Source organism: Sparus aurata, chromosome 18 (assembly GCF_900880675.1).
Source record: "Sparus aurata chromosome 18, fSpaAur1.1, whole genome shotgun sequence".
Classification (NCBI taxonomy): domain Eukaryota; kingdom Metazoa; phylum Chordata; class Actinopteri; order Spariformes; family Sparidae; genus Sparus; species Sparus aurata.
In genome coordinates, this window is record NC_044204.1 from 23,180,041 (window position 1) to 23,201,402 (window position 21,362).

Below are 21,362 nucleotides of genomic sequence, written 5' to 3' on the forward strand. Positions count from 1 at the left end.
ATATCAGATCATTAACTTTTTGTGTTTTTGGCAGATTTCACTGCACGAACGTTGAGTGCAGATTATGGGCGTCATTGTGTGTGCTTCACACTTGTGCTCATGGCCACTGTCTATTTCTGTGGTTGCAGCTATGTGTGACTGTCTTTAGGAATGAGCCAGACTATATTACACCCTGGTCCCTCCCTCAGAAGCTCTGCTAAAGTAATAGCTGATGTCAGTCCTGCTTAAAGACGCACGCACACACACATAGACTGCAACCTGTCTGCCTTTAGGCAGCAGCCTCACAGCAGAGAGCCAGCTAAAGGGGAGGAGGGCTCCTGCACCTTGCTCTCCCCACGACACATCAGCACATGGCGCTTGCTCGGCACCACGCTGACAAATCCACAATCCAAGGCTTGAATCCCAAGTTACAGCAGGCAGAGGAGGGGTGGGCAGTTATCTAAGGCTCTCAGCACCCCCCATGTGCCTGGTTGGATCATGGAGCTGCCCTGTCTTCCCACTGAGACCCCCACCACTGCCAGCTCCTGCTCCACGGACCCCCTGTACGACAACTGCCCACCTTTTGCCCAGCGAGGGAGGGCCAGGGAAAAGGAAATGGAGAGTAGGGTTGTGTGCCCGGCTGTAACCAGACTCCCAGGGCCCTGCAGCCCTCTGCCTGGTCTGGCCCCAGCTGAGGTTCCCACAGTGGTCAGTGGGGGAAGAGGGACTGGCGCCTGGCCAGATCGCAGCTACTGCAGCTGGAGAGGAGGCCTGGGAAGACAGGCCTGGGAAGCAGAGCTGGATCCAGGCGGTAACAGGACAAGAGGAGGGGAGAGAGGAGGAGAGCAGGGAGGCAGCAGCTGGGGAGTCGAGGACAGAGCTCACGGGAACCAGAGCCCGAATCCATCACAGAGCGAGGAGCACAGGAGCGCTCTCTCTCTGTATGATAACCTCCCTGATGCTGTCACCCCCGACAGCCTCCAAGAGGACATGGAGACAAGCTTCCCTGAGCACCTGCAGGAGCAGATGTACCGAGCATGGGCCCCTGAGCACATCCAGGGACTGATGGACGACGAGGGAGCGAGTGAGGACAAGAGTTCCTGGTCCTCCTGTGAGATCATCCTCGCCGAAAGTGGTTCCAGCAACCAGGACCAGAATCCAGACCAAGCCAAGAAGCAGGAGCCAGAGCTGGACTCGGGCTCCTGTGGATTTAAACAGGGGGACCCGATGATGCGCCTTAAGCTGTCCCCTCCTCAACAGCATCTAGCAGCGAGTTCCCCTCAGCTATCCCAAACTGAGGGCCAGGCTCTGTGGCCCCCAGCCGGAGCTCAGCACCCAGAGCAGCCATCCTGGTCTCCCAGGGTGCCCCCTCCCGTACCCCTGGCTGATCCCTCTGCTAGTGCTCTCCGCAGCCTCCTCACCAGCCTCCAGCAGCAGATAGTCAGGCAGAGGGAGGAGTACGAGGAACGGATTATCAGGTATTGTTATGTTTTGTATTTCCACTCCAGACTACGCAGTGCACATAATCACCATACAGACACTTTATTTAGCATGTAGGAGACAAATGAAACGTCCAACATTTAATGTGCTTCAGTATCAAACTTTCACTTCACTGACTTGCCTTTTATTCCAGCCCTTGGTGTGTTTCCAGTGAACACAGTGTTCCCGCGCCCCAGTTGACCCCGAGCTTCACCCTATTTCCTGTTTAGCTCACAGCGCTGAAGAGCTGCTATCAGATTCCTTTAAAGTTTCCAAAGATTCTCCCACAATTTGCAATATTTAACTCAAGTAGTCAGTGTTACTAATGATGAAGTCCTGGTCATTCTTTTCCATTCTGTTGCTGTGGAGATCAGTGCATCACATGTTGTCCACCTCTTTAAATACACAGATGTACCTTTTTTACTGTGCTTTTCCACTGAGCTCACATACAAATTGACAATGTTTCCTATTTGTAAATAGCTGTTTGGTTTTAATAGAACAGCCTGTGTGTGTGTGTGTGTGGTTGACCTATAGGAACAGCTCACGGCGCTGGAAAGAGAGCTAATTTAAGGGGCCATGCTGCTGACCTAGACACAACACATACCTCATTTATTACTGATATAGATAGAGCAAGTCTCTGTGTAAGGTCATCAGAGCTGGTTGGAAGGACACGAGGGAAATAAATGACAATTCTTTTCGCTTGATATAGCATACAGGAGAGTGACAGATAGCTCGATTTGATTGTACAATTTCACTCAACCACCTGTTCTCCCTCGTCCGGATACAGACCCTCTCCTCCCACTCGGCGTTGTCAGACTGGACAATAAAGTCAAATCTAATCTGATCTGATTGTACGCCCATGAACACACACTACCTGTAGTTCTTTTGCAAATCTGTGTTGTCATTGTCACAGAAACCGCCACGCCGCAGCCACAACATCATTATGTCTTTACATCATGGGAATGCGTGCATACTTCTCTCCTCCCTCTTCATACACTTTAAGTTGGCATAATGTCAGGGCTTGTTGCAGAAGTTATAAAACCTATCATTTTTTTTTGTCATTTCTTCTTTATTCACGAAAGGCAGAAATGGAAACTAGTTTAAGTTGCATATTTGTCAACACTTTGAATTGTTGTTGTTGTAGTTGTTGTGGCCTGGAAAACTTCAAACCAACACTCCTCCCATTCCTGTTCATTGACAGAGAAGCCTAACCCAGTTCTCAGCCAGCTCCTTTTAAATACACCCCCATTCCTTGTGTCTTCACCAGTCTAGAGCAGAGAAATGAAGAGTTGCAGGTGGAGGTTGTTCGGTTGAAAACAAACCTCGCACAGCAGCGGCACTGGTACCAGGTCGTCCAGGCTAAGATCGTGGAGTCCGAAAGGGCCCGGAATGCAGCCGAACTTCGCAATGCCACCCTGCAGAAGGAGATGGAGCAGTTCTTTGACACCTTCGGAGAGCTCAACAATGAGGCCAAGAAGACAGAATGTATCGTCAAGAGCTTTTGAGAAAGAAAATGTATGAATTGTGTGTGATGATATGAATGTGTGATAAGTGAAGGACAAGGGGCAGAAGACTGGTTAGTCTTTAAAATGCAGTTAGGATCTCGTAGAAGAATATTTGCTTTCCTCATTGTCAAAAGTCTAAAGGATAACTCCACCTCTTTTACACATTAGTGGGTGCTTCACAGGTCTTGGGGAGGACCACTGCTACTGCATATGAGAAAAAAGTGGTACAAAGCGATTTCTAGCTCCAGAAGAAGCTGCATGTTATTTGATAAATTATCTCCAGTGATGTCACTCAGTGGCCAAGTTGCATTGTGGGTAATGTAAGCACCAGGTTTTGAAAAGGGAGATGTACACGTGGGATAAAAAAGGCGTTATCGCTGGTTCTGCTGTATTATTTTGATTGTTTTTAAACTGTCCGTCCAACAGTGTTAGACGTTGAATGTGAGATCACAGATGTCTACATTACCCACAATGCAACTTGGCCACTGAGTGACATCACTGAATGGAATGACTGGAATTTGTCAGATTCCATACAGCTTTCTCTGGAGCCACAAAAGGCTTTATACTAGTGTTTTTCACACATGCAGTAGCACTACTCAATATGTGTAAACACATGTTAATGTTTAAAGTTACCCTTGAACTTATGTACAGTTATTCCAGAGAAATGTACAAAAACAACATCACTGAAAGAAAATGAATCACTGATGTCCACTTTATTAGTTACTTTTAGGGGCAAATGATGTTGGCCAAGTGATTATATTGTGGTCATTGCAATCACGCAGGACATCTCTGAAAATAAAACAAACAACAACAAAATGTGAGATGTACAGTGTATACAATTGAGCGTTTTTCTCTCTTTTTTAAAAACATGGTAAACACACAAGAAGTTCTGAGCTCTGTAATGCACAGTTTATATCTGATAAGATTTTTGGGAGTGAATTGGCCACTCCTCTGGTCGTTTAAGGCATGATTGAAATAATAAAGTCATGGTTTATAAAAGAACAAAATTATAGTGTACAACATGGTGCTTTCAAGTCCTCAGTGACTCCATAGTGTCATATTTCTGCATGTCCATCACACTGTGCAATCAGTTCTGCAAAAAAGCAGCTCCAAGGTTCATTTAAGTTTCCGTCTCGAGTTCCAAGGTCCAGATTTTCAGTCAGGACTCCACAGTCACAGCCTCTTTTTAATCCTGCTTTTTGTTGAGGGGCCAACTTCCTCCACAGATGCTGCCTTTGAAAACAAGGCTCCTGGACGATTCAGAGGAGATAATGAAGGAGAGCGCTGCACAGTATGTTTTGATAACACACACATACGCACACACACATGGCTTACAAGGCAAAAAAAAAACAACTAACAAAGAAACATCTGCCTCAAACAGGCTTTCAGAACCACAAACATCAAGGTAGTGTAAGTAGAACTGACCTGAACGGATTTCTCTTTAGAACAAAAACTACGGTATCTTATTGAAATCTTTAATGCCTTCATGCAAGTCAAACACTCTAATTTGTGTTTTACTGCTTTTACATGTGTTCTACAAGATGTCGGATTCATGTTTAACTTTGTGACTGTCCAGGTACTCATGGAATGGTTTAGAAAGGAGCAGCCGAAGCTCTGATTCGTCAATGAAATGCTTTGACATGAGGCTTCACTTACACGCACCTCAATGATTGTGTGCAACATTCTGCAAGAACACAAAAATAAATACATGCATCTTTTTGCCTCTCCTGAAATTACGTTGCTATGATCTCCCCTTTTGATAATCAATTTGTCAGTACCTTGTGTCAAATGGGCGTAATTGCAATACGTGGTTCGACAGCTATGTTGGGTTTCTTATCAAAACGAGCACACCTTATCTATTAGTAGTGGGTCTACAGCTACTATGAGAGTCAGATCATGACATCTTTACATACAGTACGTTATATCAGTAAAGAAAACTGTAACACTGCAACCACAGCTTCCCCTAGCTGTCAGGAGGAAAAGCTCAAAATCCACATCACTCCAGCCAATTAAGTCAAAAAAACAAAACAAAAAACACTGTGCAGAAAGCACCACTATGGAGATCTGCAATACTGCGAGCTAGCTAAAGGAGCAATCAAACTTTGGATTGGAGTCTGATCCTCAGATGGAAATCAGATAGTCAGCGCGGTCGACTTATGGTCAGCTTTTGTTCGTATAGGTGTAACATGCATGAGCAGCTGTGGTTTATGTCAGTGTGGTTCTGCTCTAATTCGATGACAATAACCTCTGGTCTCAACTTAACATTCGCTAAAAAAATAAAACTATTAAAATACAGGCAAACAGAACAAACAACAACCCCCCCACCGACTCCTGGTAACCTGAAAATCCATGTGGATGCGTACATCATACATACTTGATCAAGTTAAACAATATCCATAGCGACAGCTTTGACCTCCTTGACCAGCTGTCCGAACACAAAGTGTGAAGTTGAAGAGGATCAACAAGATAAACGTCACGCACAGAAAGAAAATAGAAAAATAGACCTTTTCATTGAGGTTTAAGAGAAAAGAGAAAACTCAGGATACAAAAGGGACAAAAAAACAAACAAAATGGGGGTATGAGGGAGTGAAGAGAAGAAAGAAAGGTGATGGTTGATGTTTGGATATTGTAAATGGGGAACAAGCAGACAGGCAGACACGTGGCCGTGGGATGTGTTCACTGACTCTCATCCAGTGGCCCTGTCAGTGTGTCAATGCTGCTGCTGTCTGTGTCCGAGGCCAACGTTTGCTCTGTGGACATGGACGAGATGTCGTTGGCTGATGAGGACTGGGAGGCTGAACCTGACACCACATCTGATACATGATACATGGAGAGAACCAGAAGATACAAGTTCAGAGTGTTGTAGGGAAACCAGTCAGCTCAAACTTGTTTTGCTCTGAGTCTTTAAAGCAATTTGGTGCCCAATATTACAGATAATAAAGATGATGCATGTACCTGAGCAGTCTTCTTTCATCAGTCCATTCTTGTTCCTCTCCTCCCAGTCAATCACCTCTTCATAAATGAGTTCTGTAGAAAAACATGTTAGCTTTAGAAGACACAGGAAATTCCAGACTGTAACTTTGTAGTTTGATACGTATTAATAAGCTGTGGTCCTGCCATTAGCTTGTTGTCATCAATTCAATATTAACTGGTTACACTGCACTGTTTTCTCCTAAATTTCATAGCCTTTTCTTTTAAGCGATTTGGCAGTTTTGTCATAGAGAAAAATGTTTAACAGGTGAAATATGAACAATTATCAGATTTGTCAAAATTATATTTCTAAGAAGATTTCTTCAAGAGACAAACAAAAGAGACATTTATGTCCATCATGGATTACAACAACTGATACAAAATAAACAATTTAGTGCAGTTGCTGGAATTTTGTCCTCCTCAGCAACAGTTACGTTTTCTCAAATGAAATGGCAGCGATGTATATCACCGTCACATATTTGACTGTTACAGCTACCACAACTGTAAACAAAGAATGAAATACAAACTTTGTTTTGTCCTTCACAGAATTGTCAAATCGATTTGGTGCATTTGAGGCATGAGCAGATATGTTCCTCAGACACAGAACACAGTTTTCAGTACAAACAAACTTTCCAAGGCTCGGGGATTCCTTTTTTACCATTACACTGTTTGCCATGGCTGTGTATTGTCATTTAAACCTTCACATCAATGATGGTTTGGTTTGTGCCTAATTGAAACATTCACACTCTCCAGGCATATTAGTTGTCACAAGTCAAAATAAACAATGGAGATTTTCTGCTGCAACTCAAAAGCTTTGGACAGCATATCCAGTGGAGATCTACTTACAGATTTGGAGGAAACATTCTTGATAGAGCGACATGATTTCCTGTAACTTTAACCAAATAGGCTAAGCTGCACTGCTGTGAGCCTTCCCTAGAGGGCAGTGTATCCTACCTTTCCATTGCTCAATGGTGTGCTCTCTCTCTTCCAGCTGCTTATCTGAAATCTGGGGAGGAGGCTGAGAAACAAAGAGCACTAAATATGTCAGCAATGTCGAACACAGCTGTTGCATTGATAAAAGGCTCCACTATTGAAATAGTTTTCCTCACCGCGTCGGCCTCTCCAGGGTCGTACCACACATGGATGTACGGATGATTTAGGGCTGCCTCTACGGAGATGCGGCATTCGGGATCAATGACCAGCATTTTGGACAGCAAGTCTCGTGCTTGACCGGCTGTTATGGCAACAGAGGAAGGACAGTGTTACCATGGAAAAGAATAGCTCATGACATCACTTTATTTCGGCGACCTTCATGAAAACTGATTACTTCCCCTCATGGTGCTGGGTAACATCTCTTTGAATGTCAAGATTTGCTCTCTGGTTTCAGTGATGTGATCTCTGACTCTAAATGTCACAGATCAGGCCACAGAAACTTTTGACCTGCATGATCATCCCCAGGACTGAGTGAAGAAGAGGTTCAGTTTTTAACGTCATTTTGTTGAGAAACATCTCATCGATATGCTGCAGACAAATACCTTCATTTCACTAAAATCTAAACATTATTGCAGTGTCCTTGAAAAGCCATTTAAAACTCTTGAAATCTGGCAATCGTCTAAAGTATCTGTGCTATTAAACTGTAACTGTTACTAATTTCAAATCAAGTTATGAAAGTGTATTATAGTGAGCAAAACACTTACTCTTCAGTTTGTCATGTTCTGAGTCAGAAGGAAAGGCCCAGTCAGGGAAAAGCTCTGCGAAGCTGACGCCAGGATACTGCGGCTTGTTCATCACATAGTTCCTCACGGTCTCCATTAGCCGGTTCATAAACTCCAGACTGGGCGTGCCCAGAACCTCAATCACCTTATTCCACTGGTCGATGTCTGGACAACACACTTGTTAAGGAAAACTATTTGATTAGGCACACGATCAATAAAGAAATGCAAGAAATTGGTGCACTTTGCATAACATATTAAAATAGAATAAAGAAACGTAAGTCATGGTAACAGATATGTGGGTCTGTATGTAGGCACAGTGTTTCTTTGAGCAAAATGTTAACGTCAGCCTGCAGACAGGATGATGTTAAGCAGGTATAATATTTTGCACAAAACACAAAGTACAGCTGAGGCTGGTGGTAATGTCATTAGTTCTGCTGGTATTTGGTCCTAAATCAAATCAATGGAGAAATGTAAACTTGATGATGGTGCAAGACTGATAATACATTTCATGCCAATCCATCAGCAACACTGACATCCCCAGAACCACGTCCCTAGCATCACTAAAAATACTGATATGCACTGTCTGTGGGCCTGCAGGCTTACAATTGCAATAAAATTCTAGAACATCCTCTGATGAAAAGCAATCTATCATAGAATCACATTGCGCCCTGCATCCATTCTCAGCTACTCAGGTGCAAATGGACAGCGGCACTGAAAAGAGCTGGTGAGTGAAGAGATGATCAAACACATTGGAAACGGAGTAGCGGCCAATATAAATGCAAATTAATTGAATTGTTTCAATCTGGTTTCCCCTATCAATTAAGGGCATTAAAACTGGAGATTAATAAGCACGGACGAGGGCATGAAAACACATGCGGCTCTCTGCTTAAATCAGGGTGTGCAGGGAATCTTGAATGATCCTATACAACAGATTATCTCTGGAGGGCGTACCAGGAAAATGTCGTGACAGACAAAGGTGCTCTGAGAATTAAAAGTCGAGAAAATTGTCAAGATGAATGAGATACTTTGTACTAAATGGAGGTTTGATGGAAGGACAATGAGTGGCACAGAGATGATGAGAACGGAAAAAGGATACGGTCGGTTCCTTGGAAGATGACGCTGCCTTTTACCATCTCTCCCATGATACACCCCACAGACCAGATGTCCACTGGGAACATAGAAAACACAAACACAAATACACCCACAGATATCAAATAATAATCACGTAACATCAACCACATAATATAACTCTAAATATAGAGTAAAATGACATGTGGATGCTGCACAGATGAACGCCACGCTTCATGGTTTAAATCTAAACCATAAACATTGAAATGCAGCACACTAGCTCTCGTTATTTTGGTCCATCCTCAAGCTGTGGCCTGATGCTTTCATCATACTCATCTTCAGGCTGGCTTTCTTTTCTCTCTCTGACTCGGGAGCCTTCTAGGCCTTTCTCCTCGCCTCTGCAGCTCTGCTGCTTATCAGTTTACACAGCTGTTGCTCTCTTCATCACTTTCCCTGTGTGCGCTTAGCCGAGTAGGATGTAGTTTCTCTCCCTTTCTCTCTCCTTCTGAGCTGGCTGTTTGCTTTAGAGCATGTATATCTGGCAAACAGCCATTAACTCCATTCTTCCCTCTATTTCAGTTTCACTGAAGCAGAAAGTTCTCTGTGCTCCGGTTACGTCTCTGGTTCATACAGACCACTTTAGGTCTCGTCTACAAACACAATGCATAAATCATACATTTAAATGTTGGGCAGGCTATGGTTTTCTTTGTGACTTCTCTGACTGGGTAGTTACACTCTTAACTGGGCAGAGGGATGTTATTTCCTGTGAGGCCAGGCCACACACAAGTGTTTTGATTACGTCCTGTTTGTAACCCTTCCTCTAAGTAATGTTTCATGCATCACCTCATACTTAAGCTACTTACGAAAAGACCCGAACAACTTGACTGTTTTCCGACAAATGACACACTATAAAAAAATGCAAATTTGAAGCACAAACTGAAAGCTTTAGATTAAATAAATAACTGCAAGCTATTAATCAAACTATGGTTTCTTATCCTTGTTCTAATGTACTACATAAACTACTCATGATTAAAAACATCTTTGACTCCTAAAACATCTATGAGGGTCTTCTGTCAACACTTAGAGAGAACGCCATAATTAAGGAAGGAATCCTTTCCATGAAAGAAGATTTAGGAGAGATCATTTCAGCCATTATGCATCCAAATGACCACAGGTCCACTATAGCAGATAACTTCTTTGATTATTTCAAACTCCTGACTCGTTTTGTTTTGGAGAGTTTATCACTAACTTTGAATTTGCTGATTAATAGTACCACGATATCTGTTACAGTCCATTACTGCGTCCATGAAATTTTTTTTTAAAACTGAAAGCAGCCTCTTAAATCATAGAATTGAGTGTATGAATGGTGGGAAGCCCCCATTGTAAGTGCATCTAATGCATCCCTTAAATAGCAGGAAACACAAGTACATTTGCTATTTACACAATGTGGGCGCTGGGCATGAAAATGACAACTGCATCAGGCTGAAACTAGCAGTGACACTTGCACTGCACTGTGTTCCGCTTTGCGCTGAGCATAAGATAGAGCCCACTGTGTGTGTTGCCTGGGTCGTGAATGAGTCCGTCAAGTCTGTTTGCTGAAACTTTTAGTGGACAAAAATAATATTTATTATAATAATGATGCTGATGATAATAATAATAATAATAATACAAATTGTTCCAAGCTGATTCTATCACCTGCAGTGCCTGGATCCCTAATAACCAGCTAGAGCCTGACTGATACTGGTTTAAAGACTTGTAGCAGTGAACTTTAGGGAGGGTTTTTACAAGTGAACTGATTATTCTTAACAGCCGGCACCATCTGTTCAGCTGTGATATGCTTTCTTTGTTTACTCAAATGCTGCTGTGTCTGGAAACAGTTGAATCTGTTAGATAAACTATGAAATCATGACAATATTCCTTAAAATCCTCGTGCTTTTCTCTGCACCATGGTATGTAATTTGTTTTCTTTGCATATGATGTGTATACACTGATGTTAAAAAAGGTCATATTAATTTAACAATCACAATAACTTTGTTGATGCCAAATTCATAAACAATTGTAGTTAGACACAGTAGTCTTGTATGAGAACGTGGTCTTGGCAATTGAACTTTTCTCCTTCATAGATCCCTCTCAGTTCATGCCATCATTTTATAAATATGATTAAAACTATTGTTTTATGACTGGTGCTTGTCTGTCCTTACCATTCTCCTTGTACTTCATGCCCAGTATGACCTCTGGGGCACGGTAGTATCTGGTCACCACATAGGGGGTCATCATGAAGTTAGTGCAAGCTGTCCTGGCCAGACCAAAGTCCAAGATCTTTAGAGTGCAATCTGACTTCACCACAATGTTACTGGGCTTCAGGTCCTGAGGAGATAGACCATCAGAAACTTACACACACAGAAACATTGCTTTTTTATTTCTATATTGATAGCAGCCGCAGAAAGATAAGAATAGATGCAAGGCATTTTGGAGAAAATTGTTGCATTCAAACAACTGGACCAAAAGTGTTAAAGACCACTACATTCTTTCAAAACCTCTAATGTAATGTTGGAATGTCCGTTTTCATTTGGTAATAATAAATACTTTAATCTAACACTAAGTGGCTAATCAATGAGCAAAATAACACCAGCTTAAAGTCTGACATCTGGTGGTTTGGACAAAGATCTGGACAAAACGCAGAAGTGTACTCCAGGGTGTGTGAGTGCACTGTGACATCATTGTTGTGTATGGTTACAGGTGCACAGAGCAGACTTCTGACTGCACCCAGCATTGATACAACAAATGTGAAACTTTCAATTGGAGAGGGCAACGAAACGCTCCATCTCAGCCTGATATTAAGTTACTCTTATATAGAAACATTACTGTCTGTCAATTATTTCTTGTCTTGTTACCCTGTGGATGATGCCAGCAGAGTGCAGGTGCCGGATGCCACAGAGGATCTGGTAGAGCAGATAGGACATCCTCTCATGGTCCAGGTCCATGTGGATCACCTGGCATAGGCTGGCATCCATCAACTCCATCACCAGATACCTTAAAGAGGATGCAGGAGTGGAAAGAAATTAAGTTAGGCATGAATAAGAGGCAGAAATGTAGTAAAGGAGTTGATAAAGGAACAGTTCCAAACAGAAAGAAGCAATCAAAGCAAAGAGACAGAGAGAGAAGAGAGGAGAAGAGGCTGACAGGTAAGTGAGGGATGGCACTTAAAAAGAAGAAATCACAGAGAAAGGAAACAACTTCATCTTAAATCTCTGAAGCTACAGAAAGCTCAGAGTAGACTGTTGCAGCTAAAAAAACTACTCGAATGCCACTCACAGGTCCTGGAATTCCTCCAACGACTTCTGAGGCGTGAAAACATTGATCAGACGGATGATCTGCAAGCAGAGAGACAGGCCATTAGTCCACTCTGTGTCTCTTCCATCTACATCCACTTCACTGGGGAGAGCGAGCCAACTGGGGCCACATCACTAAGCGGGTTTGTCTACATTCTCTCACTCTGAGTGAGAAATGACATTCTCATTGCAGCTCTTTTTTCTGTACATTATTTCATTCTTTCTTTTTAATCTCGACAGACAATTAACGTCCTTGTGCTTTGGCTGCCAATCATATCGCAGACCTACTGAGAATCACAACAGTTACATAAAAGACAGAGGAATATCGTTCACAGGTCTCAATATGCTCATGAAACAATGAGAAGATGCTACATTTTAATTTGACTGACAGCAGTTTTAAACCGGTCTGCAGAATTTATTAAATAAGCTTTTTGAACTGCTTTACATATGGTATTATACAGCACTTCATATATCTGTATCAAACATGTAGCACATATTTCAGAAGGTAGGAAAAAGACAGGAAAGAAAGGATACTTTTCAAGTCCAACTTAAAACAATGGTCAGGCGCTGATATAAACACTGACACAATGAACCTTTGCTGCTGCAATAGCTCTTCCTGTTCATGCCGGTCATTAAGATCCCTTCCAAACTCACTTCCAACTGGCTGTAAGTGATGAAAGTCCTCATTCCGTGCAAAAATACATCCAAACTTTAGTTGAGGCTAACATGACGCTTCAGTAGTAAGAGTTCATCAAGTCAAGTGGGTTTCTTTCAAAGTTGCAGTGTTTTTAAGACAAAATTTTGTCTTTGTGTTGCCGTCCGTTACAAATCAGCACAGAAACACAAAGAGGGGATTATGAAGTAAAAGTATTGTTACTTTGAGTGATACCCAATTGATTTGTATAACTAACACTGCTTAATACTCACACTAACTTTTTAACATATTTTTGCAATAAAGAGGACGGTGGATTTTGTCCCCCATCACTTATGTTGGAATCACATAAGTAAAAAGTTCTCTTAATGGCCAGTATCAAGAGGAGGCAGGATTTCCAAGCTGTTTGATTACACACATGGGCACCTGCCTATTGATTTCTACTACATGTGAACCTATCCTTTAAATTAAAGTCTTACATTTTTGTGGTTGACACATTTGAGCAGCACCAGCTCCCTGTAAGCACGCTTAGCATGGGTCTGGTTCTGGAAGGGCCGACACAGCTTTTTTACTGCCACAGGGATACCGAGGACTGTATCTAGAGCAGAGCTAGTCACACATGGTATGGAGGAGGGAACAGAAGGAGACAAAGGTTAGCAAGGAAGAAAATAAATGCATCCTGCAGGGCAAAGCTGTTATCTGACTGGCAGCTAGCTACCCAATTCTTGACATGTAAAATGCATCTGCCTGAAATGAACATTTCAGCAGATATGCAATAAGATAGGAATAAGCTGACAATTTAATCATGTGAATGTGGCACAAACATTTTTTTTCTCTCATTTTACCCAGTGAATGTGCACATTTTGACCAGCATTGTTGTGTCAGTGTCTGCCAGTATAATATATACATGAAAATATACGTGCATACAACAGCATTGGCATCGCTAATAATTACTCTGAAAATATTGACAAAAATCCAATATTGTGCATCCCTAATTTTGAACAGTCATAGTAGGAAAGGCACAGGTATAACTTATAACAATAACAACATACTGTAAATGCGTTGCAGTGAGTCAGCATGCTGAAAGCATGAAGCTGCTAAATGGTATTCAGCCATTTATCACTTACACCTCCGATTTTCCTCCTGTTAACACCTCTGTGGTGAAATCTGCCTTCTAGGGCCCACCGAAAAACTGGACCATAGTTGACTTTACTTATGCAGCACCGAACATGTTTATGTAATTAGGAGGAAGTTAGGATAGGAACAGCACAGCACCCTGGGCCAGTGGTGACACAACCACTAACATGCTAATGAAGCTACAGCCTCTCACCAGACGATGCCCTGGGCCCCCGAGCCGATGGCACGGAGCTGCTGGTAGCGCTTGAGTACAGTGAAGGTGGAGTCTCCCACCTGAACGCTGTAGAACTGGCCCTCCGCCTCACTCATCCTGCTGAACAGTCAGGACCACCAGCACTGTCTGCAGGAGGGAAAAAAAACAAAAAACAGATAAAGACCCAAATAGAATGGATAACAAGTTAAAGCACATTAATAACCTGAAACCACTGTGATGAGGCTATTGCACTGATGGAACTGAATCACTCAAAATGATCCACGGCGAATGGCAGGGCCTAATATGGTTCCATCTGTCAGTCCCTGGCATCACTCCCTTCAGTTTCAGGACGGGCCAAAGCCAAGCAATCTATCACCGCTTTCTGCCCAGTTTGTTCATCTGACAGAGGTAACAGTGGGTTGGAGCTTGAGCCGAGGTTGGAAATGTAATGGTGTGTGTGTGTGTGTGTGTGTGTGTGTGTATTGTGTATATGTAGTGGTGAACAGAGGCAGCTGACAGCTTGGAGTTCCTGAGGCTCTCACTGCCAGCTCTAAACTCATGCTGACACACTCATGCTCAGTAAACACATACATAACACACACACACGCACGCACACACACTGATGCTGGCAGCATTAGGCTTGAGCGTGTTCATTATTCTCTGATCTGCATCCAGCTTCATAAGCATCGGCAAAGCCATCAGCATGAGACGAGAGATGGTAATTGATACATGTCGTCACGTGACGTGTTTGTGTGTTTATAAAAAATATGTCGGTGTTAGTATTGATTGCTCAGGCAGGAAGTGGAGGAGGAGTGGTATTCTTGGCCAGGGTTTGTGTGTATGTGTGTGGGCGAAGACACAGTTATGTAGCTATGCAACAGCAAGCAGTCATGTCTGTTTGTCATTCCTTCAGAAAACAGCCACAGGTTAAATGCAGTCTGATATTTTCCCTTTTCTGTTTGACAGACAGTGAGGGCACAAGAACTCGTTGGTTCTAATGGTCAGAGTGCTAAAAAGACAGACACAGCGGGGCCAAGGCTTTGATCGCAGAGACGAAACAACATCTCAAGATGCTTTAATTGTAAAGCTAGTTAGTCTTAGCTTTGACACTGACATTACAAATAAGTGCAGAGGGTGAGCATCTACATCAGTAAATGCAGGAGGTCAAGAAGAGTTATAATTAAATTTTGTGGCTGCATTTTTTTTTCCAGAAATGTCTTTTCTACAAAAATATTCTTTACACAAAAGGCTTTGATTACTTAATAGCAAAAAAAAATCAAGTTAATTAATGAAATAGTACTTGTAGGGTTTTAATGATATCCAAATTGCGTATAATGCACACTGTCTAAGCTGTAAAAATATATTTATCCGTTAAACGTTTCACACTAGAGCAAAAATATTTTTGCTTGCAACTTTTGTTCTACTTGTCCCTGTCCTTTGCACCTGGCTGAAATAGATGTAAAACAATACCTTTTTCTGTTTTGAAGGCATTTAAAATATACAAATATATATATATAAATGTAATAAAAGTGTTTGTATCAAATTTTCAAAAGGTTTCTATCTTTTTTTTGTCCGTCTGTCAGAACATAATAGTTTCTGAAATTATAATAAAGTGTTTGTTTTTTGTTTTTTTTATCACAAAAACCTCCGGTTTTCATTTCTTTAAGGGACACTGTAACTGATAATGACAATAACAATAATTGCCTTACACTAGATACCATTTTACCATAAAACTGTGATATTTTCAGAACTGTACCATGGAAATCATATACCACTGCAACCCTTGGTAACTGGCTCTTCAACAGGGTGTCCCCCAGATTTGGTCTGCAGGAGCCAACAACACATTGTTTGACAATATATTTAAAAAAAATTTTTACTTTAATTTAAAACTTGTCTGAATATACATAAACACAAATTGAAAATATCATTAGAAGAGATAAATACATAAAAAAACAAACAACAGCTTTAATTTACACAACATGATGATGATCTACCTATGAGTATTCGTGCAGTCACCTTAATGTTCGCTAAATTACTGTGCAGCACCCATCTATATTACCACAATAGTCAGATAACAACATACAGTATTACTGAAATATATTGGTCAGTTATCTGTATTATTGTCTCAAATGTATGTACATTACTTTGAGTCACAGTTGTTTTGTAGCCTATGGAGCTACTGACACACTCTCCACCTCAGAAATCACCAGAGAAATGGCAGAGGGTGAGCTTAACCCACCTAACATTTGCCTTGCTTCAATTGCTGCTGACCTATTTACACATGGCACGACATGTTATTGTAGACCCTGTTTCAAATGCAACAGAATTGTACACAAAATATAAAGTAGTGAGTCCTTTGCCTGAAATATTTTTACCATGCGCCTGTTAAGAAACACTTAAAATGAATTTTAGTCTTCAATCTCCCCCTACAATCACACACAGTAGCATATGTTGCAACAAATACACAATCCCTCCTTCCCACTTTCCCTCATTATTCAGTTAATTTGACAACAGCAGTGATTTCCCTTCCAATTTAAAATGCATCTGTTAAGATATTTCCCACTGTGTTTTCTGTATGTCTTTTGATTGTGTTTTCAATCCCACAGAGTCTCTCTCTCTTTGTTATCTTTGTTTATTTCCTATGTTGGTTGCTTTGCTTCTTTTATAAGCCCAGGTTTTTAATCTCTCTTGAACATGCCATCATTTCCCTTTTTGTGTTGCTTTGTGATACCCTGACCAAATTTCAGCTGTAGTGGGTGTGGGTCTGCAGGCGCACCTGAACTCAGATAAAAAAATGAATCCTTCTCATCTCCATCTACTTTCTTCTTCTGCCTGCCCGGCTTTTTCTCCTCCTTCTCACATGTAAATCCAACTGGATCTCCCACTACAGGGGAAGAGCAGTAAAGACATTTACGTCCTTCATGCTTCTTGTACTCTTTCCATTTTCCTTGGCTTTGTATCCCTTTGTTGTTTCCTCACTCCTCTGACCTTTTCTGTGTTCCTTCCATCTTCCCTGTGGTCCCCTCAAAGATATCCCCACTGAGTGACTTAAAGGTACTGACAGATATATATTTGATGGATTTTTTGATTATGTCATGCAAGCAGAGCTTCTCCCACTTCATTACATGTGTTTAAAAAGGCAGGTGCAGCTAAAACAACATGCTACAGCCTTGGCTGTGCTCAATTAGAATAAAAGAAGGCAGCATAAATTCTAGGCCACAGATTCAAGGAAGCACCCTAACACTTTGTGCAGCAAATATTCTGCAACATATTTCCCTCTGAGGGAAATACACACTGCTATTTTAGCCTGGAAGCTGCATTGGTTAACAGCAGCACTTTTTTCTCCAGTATTTTTTCACGCAAGCGTCTCACGCTCTGATTCACAACACACACATCAAGCTGAGGAACAACATGAAGGAGCCATTAATCATAACCAAAACCCATTTCAACTACAGCAGATACAGCTTATGTACAAGCCTCCACTTGCTGCTAAGCTAAGCACGACTCTCGGGCTCGGCTAAATGTTCCATTTACTCAGCACAGAGACACAGACACTGATAGGGAACAACTGAAGTAAGGTGAAAATTGCATGTAAGCTCAAAATGCAAGACAGAAAGCAGCAGCAGGCACCTGTTATAATTCTTACAAAGAGCCATTAAGGAATTTGTTCAAATTCAAAGGGGATTCGATTAGTGAAAATGATTATGCACCCAAGTAAATTTAGGTCATTGTGGGCATTAATCGGAATTAACTGAAATATAATTGAATTCGCAATATGGCAGAGTGCAATATCCAAATTGCAAAAAGCTGCATCTTTCTGATAAAGATACAATGTGTGACAAAACAGCGTTATAATGAAGTATTGTAGTGCTACAGCAATGTCTTGATCTGCAAATTTTGTTGTACAGATGTAAGGAACATTTTTTTGTTTGGTACAGACCTCAACAAACATCTCATCATCATAATCGCAAACCGTAATATCTAAAAGATAAGTATGATGATATGTGACATTTTACCATATTATGCTTCCTTATCAAAGACTAACAGGAGATACAGATAGAGCTAGACAAAACTAGCTCATACCATTTATAATAGTTGCACAATTGCTTCCCTTGACCTTAGTAATGACAGTATCATGATACAGCTAATGTGGCAATCTTCAAGGCCATTATCCAAAACACATCATTAGGAGGAGGAAATCATACCCACTGAGCGTCATAACACCACAAAACAGCAGATACCAGGCACAGGGCGGGCAATTGTGTGTGCAATAAGGGTGTTTTTGGCTTCAACAATCAGATAAACTTGATCAGTCACAATATTAACTAACAACAAAACTGCCGGTTAGTTAACCTACAAACTGGCTGATCACAGACATTTAAGTGTGTGTGAAGAGAACATTGTAATTAACCAGTGTCTGCTTCCAAAACATCATTAAGGCTACAAGCAAGGGCACTCTCACTGCAAAGAAAATCTGGTAAAGATTTAAGAAATAATTTAGCTGGTTGCTTTCTCTTTCCAATTTTGTTAATGTTTCGCTAAGTGAGAGAAGAGAAGAGGAAGAAATTTCTCCTTTTATAATTAAAAGATTAAAATATGTGTCATTTGAATGTGTCTTTTTTTTGGTTTAGTAGTTTGAAGTTTAGGAGCAAAATATAGATATATATGTTCCTTAAAATGGGTAAGTCAATATGACAAAACATTTAAGTCAAGCAAGTTTTGTTCATAGAGCCCAAAGTAAATCCCATTCATTTGGCAGATCCTTTTGTCCAAAGCAACTACATTTGTGCTGGCATTGAACTACCAACCCTATAATTAAGGACAAACATGTTTTTCCAAGATACCGACTGAGTTTCAGTCACCCATAAATCAAATCAAATAACTGCAATTCTCATATTTGCTTTAGTCGCACAGCCCTGACTCATCTTATAGTGAGTGCTTTACACTATAAAGGGGCTTTAAGTTTCACTGTATTTTAGAGAACTGGGATTTGTGCAACATGTGTCATCATTCAGTTATCAACCCAACATAAACTAGCAAAAGGCAGAACTGAAAGAGAACAGTTTCAATGTCAAAATTGACACCAATATGTTGATAAAGTATGGCAAGATGCTCCATGATTTAATGCTGCACTGTTTGTCATACACTTATCATGGCATACATCCTTCAAAATCCAGAGTTGCAAAGGCAAGTGATTTGGATAATTTCACCACTTCACTCGAGTTGTTGAGAGAAGAAATGACCTTCACACAAACATCCCCATCCCCATCCACTGTCCAGCTCAGTCCAGACCAGCCTTGGGGTCTGATGTGGCCTTGGCTCTGGGTTGGCAACTGGACTGGAGTCAGTGAGCTGGCTATGATGTCAGATTAGCATGGCCTGAAGACTCAGCATCTCACCCTGATGTGGCAGAGTTAACAAAACACACACAGACAGCTAAATCTACATTTTGGCTGCTGCTGCTGCTGCTGCACCAGAGATGTCTGACCAGTCTCTTTAAGAGGATGGAGGATGTAGGGAGTTCATGGAGGGAGATGGCACCGGCATCTCCCTCCATGAACTCCCTACATGTGACGCTCTTGTCTCTTAGCTTCCTTTCATGTGAGACCTGTGTTGTGTGTATGTATGCCACTCTACCCTAACCCACCATGTTTATGCTCTGACGTGCTTCAGACTTCAGACATGACAGACTTAATCCCTGTACATATGCTGCCTGACATGTTGACAAGCCTCTGACACAGCATGTCAAAAGAACTAGATGGAGGTGGAATATAGCTGTAGCGTTAGCCACTCATCACATCTACACCTGTTTTTTGTACTGGTTTTGAGAACCTGAGCTTTACTCGGCCTACAGACATGTCATTCATTTGGCTGTAGTTACATCATCTTAGATCTATGGGGGCAGCTGCGTCTACTGACAACCCGGTGGTAGCCTTAAACAAATAAGGTGGATGTCAAACTGAGATTTTAAAAAATAATTTCCGCACAGTATCCTGACACACACACACGCACGCACACACGCATGCAGAGGTATGATGAAGTCACCCGTGTATGATGACACACCGCGGCCGCAGCACCGCTGGCACTCGGCGGTTAACAGTCAGAAACCATTGGAATACAAAGCCTAACTCACACTAACATAAGCGTCGGTAGAATTCTCAGCTCGCTTAATATATTGTAAAGTTACCTAGAGCTACACTTCCCGTCTTTTTCACTTCTATCGGCAGCACTGCGGTAGTCGGGCCGGGGCTCAACTGAAAGCTCTGACGGACCAACGGACGACAGAGGAGTCGGCAGCGGCAGCAGCCAGAACCGGACCTACCTTCTCCCTTCAGCGTCCCCAGGGCACTCCCATGCATCGAAAACACAGGTAGAACACTCTCTCCGTCTCTCAGCCCGGAGCCAGACTTGGAAAACTTTTGGAGAACGGGCTGTCACGACGGATAGACCTCCTTCCAGTTCCTAGCTAACTCCAGCAGCAGCACGGAGGGACGGGTGCGGAGGAAGGGAACGCCACAACAAGCGGAGAGCGAGCGAGCGAGCCTGCGACTGACGTCATCACGCATGGCGTACGTGGGCGCAAACTTTATTTTGTCGTCCCCCAAAAACTGCGTGGAAAAACTTTTTGTTCTGCGTGGAAGACAATTCTTCTGGAAGAGCATCTCTGCCAGATAAAGACAGACAGTTAATGATGAAATGAACCTTATCATGGTAAGTCATTATTATGTGATTAAAAAAGTCATAACTAAGACAAAACCACTGACTTTTATTCTCATTATTATGTCTTTTTGTCTTTTAACATAATTTCAATGTTTAATCTTATCATTTTGATTTACAAATTCAAAATAGCCTACTTCAAGTATCAAAAGAACACATTATAGCCCCCATCATATTATATGATGGCCTATATTCACATCTAAAAAATATTTAATGTCAAACTTGAAAGAGTTGCTCATTTAAACTATTTGCTCCATCACTGCCTCAGAATGCATAATCTTATAATAATTTTTAGAATGTAGAATTTGTTTAACCAAAGTAACTTCAGCTGTCAGACATGTAGAGTAAAAGTAGCATAACATTTTCCCAAAGTAAAGAGGTACCTTTACTAACTATTAACTATACTTAAGAACAGTTCTTAAATACATGCCCTTACAGTAATATAATGTAGACAATGCACAGTTACGGATTTTTTTCCAAACAATCCAACACAGTAGTATGATGAGAGGAAGTCCTTTTAAATATACATTTTTACTCTGCGGGGGACTTTGAATAGTTTTGTCAACTGGATCCATTACCTTTATTTTAGTCTGTGATGTATCTCATCTTTTCATT

The 21,362-nt window shown here is 41.6% G+C and overlaps 2 protein-coding genes across 2 annotated transcripts; one reads left to right on the forward strand and one right to left on the reverse strand.

Moving 5' to 3' along the window:
* Positions 1 to 228: 228 nt before the first annotated feature.
* On the forward strand, positions 229 to 3,957 carry LOC115568715 (rho GTPase-activating protein 22-like). The gene is made up of 2 exons (XM_030396270.1): positions 229 to 1,457; positions 2,726 to 3,957. Exons 1-2 carry the CDS (start codon positions 478 to 480, stop codon positions 2,961 to 2,963), a joined length of 1,218 nt encoding a protein of 405 aa, XP_030252130.1. The 5' UTR covers positions 229 to 477; the 3' UTR covers positions 2,964 to 3,957.
* mapk9 (mitogen-activated protein kinase 9) lies at positions 3,660 to 20,561 on the reverse strand. The gene is made up of 12 exons (XM_030396268.1): positions 20,353 to 20,561; positions 14,031 to 14,177; positions 13,180 to 13,309; positions 12,032 to 12,090; positions 11,611 to 11,749; positions 10,918 to 11,083; positions 8,745 to 8,816; positions 7,631 to 7,813; positions 7,043 to 7,167; positions 6,888 to 6,951; positions 5,919 to 5,990; positions 3,660 to 5,776 (listed from the first exon to the last, which is right to left on the reverse strand). The coding sequence occupies exons 2-12, from the start codon at positions 14,144 to 14,146 to the stop codon at positions 5,640 to 5,642; spliced, it is 1,263 nt and encodes a 420-aa protein (XP_030252128.1). The 5' UTR covers positions 14,147 to 14,177; positions 20,353 to 20,561; the 3' UTR covers positions 3,660 to 5,639.
* Between the last annotated feature and the right edge of the window lie 801 nt (positions 20,562 to 21,362).

Coding starts and splice junctions, on each gene's coding strand:
- LOC115568715 (XM_030396270.1), top strand. CDS start 478: ATGGAGCTGCCCTGTCTTCCCACTGAGACCCCCACCACTGCCAGCTCC. Junction 1,458..2,725: donor TACGAGGAACGGATTATCAG/GTATTGTTATGT, acceptor TGTCTTCACCAG/TCTAGAGCAGAGAAATGAAG.
- mapk9 (XM_030396268.1), bottom strand. CDS start 14,146: ATGAGTGAGGCGGAGGGCCAGTTCTACAGCGTTCAGGTGGGAGACTCC. Junction 7,168..7,630: donor AGAACATGACAAACTGAAGA/GTAAGTGTTTTG, acceptor TTGCCATAACAG/CCGGTCAAGCACGAGACTTG. Junction 5,991..6,887: donor CACCATTGAGCAATGGAAAG/GTAGGATACACT, acceptor GTTTTTCTACAG/AACTCATTTATGAAGAGGTG.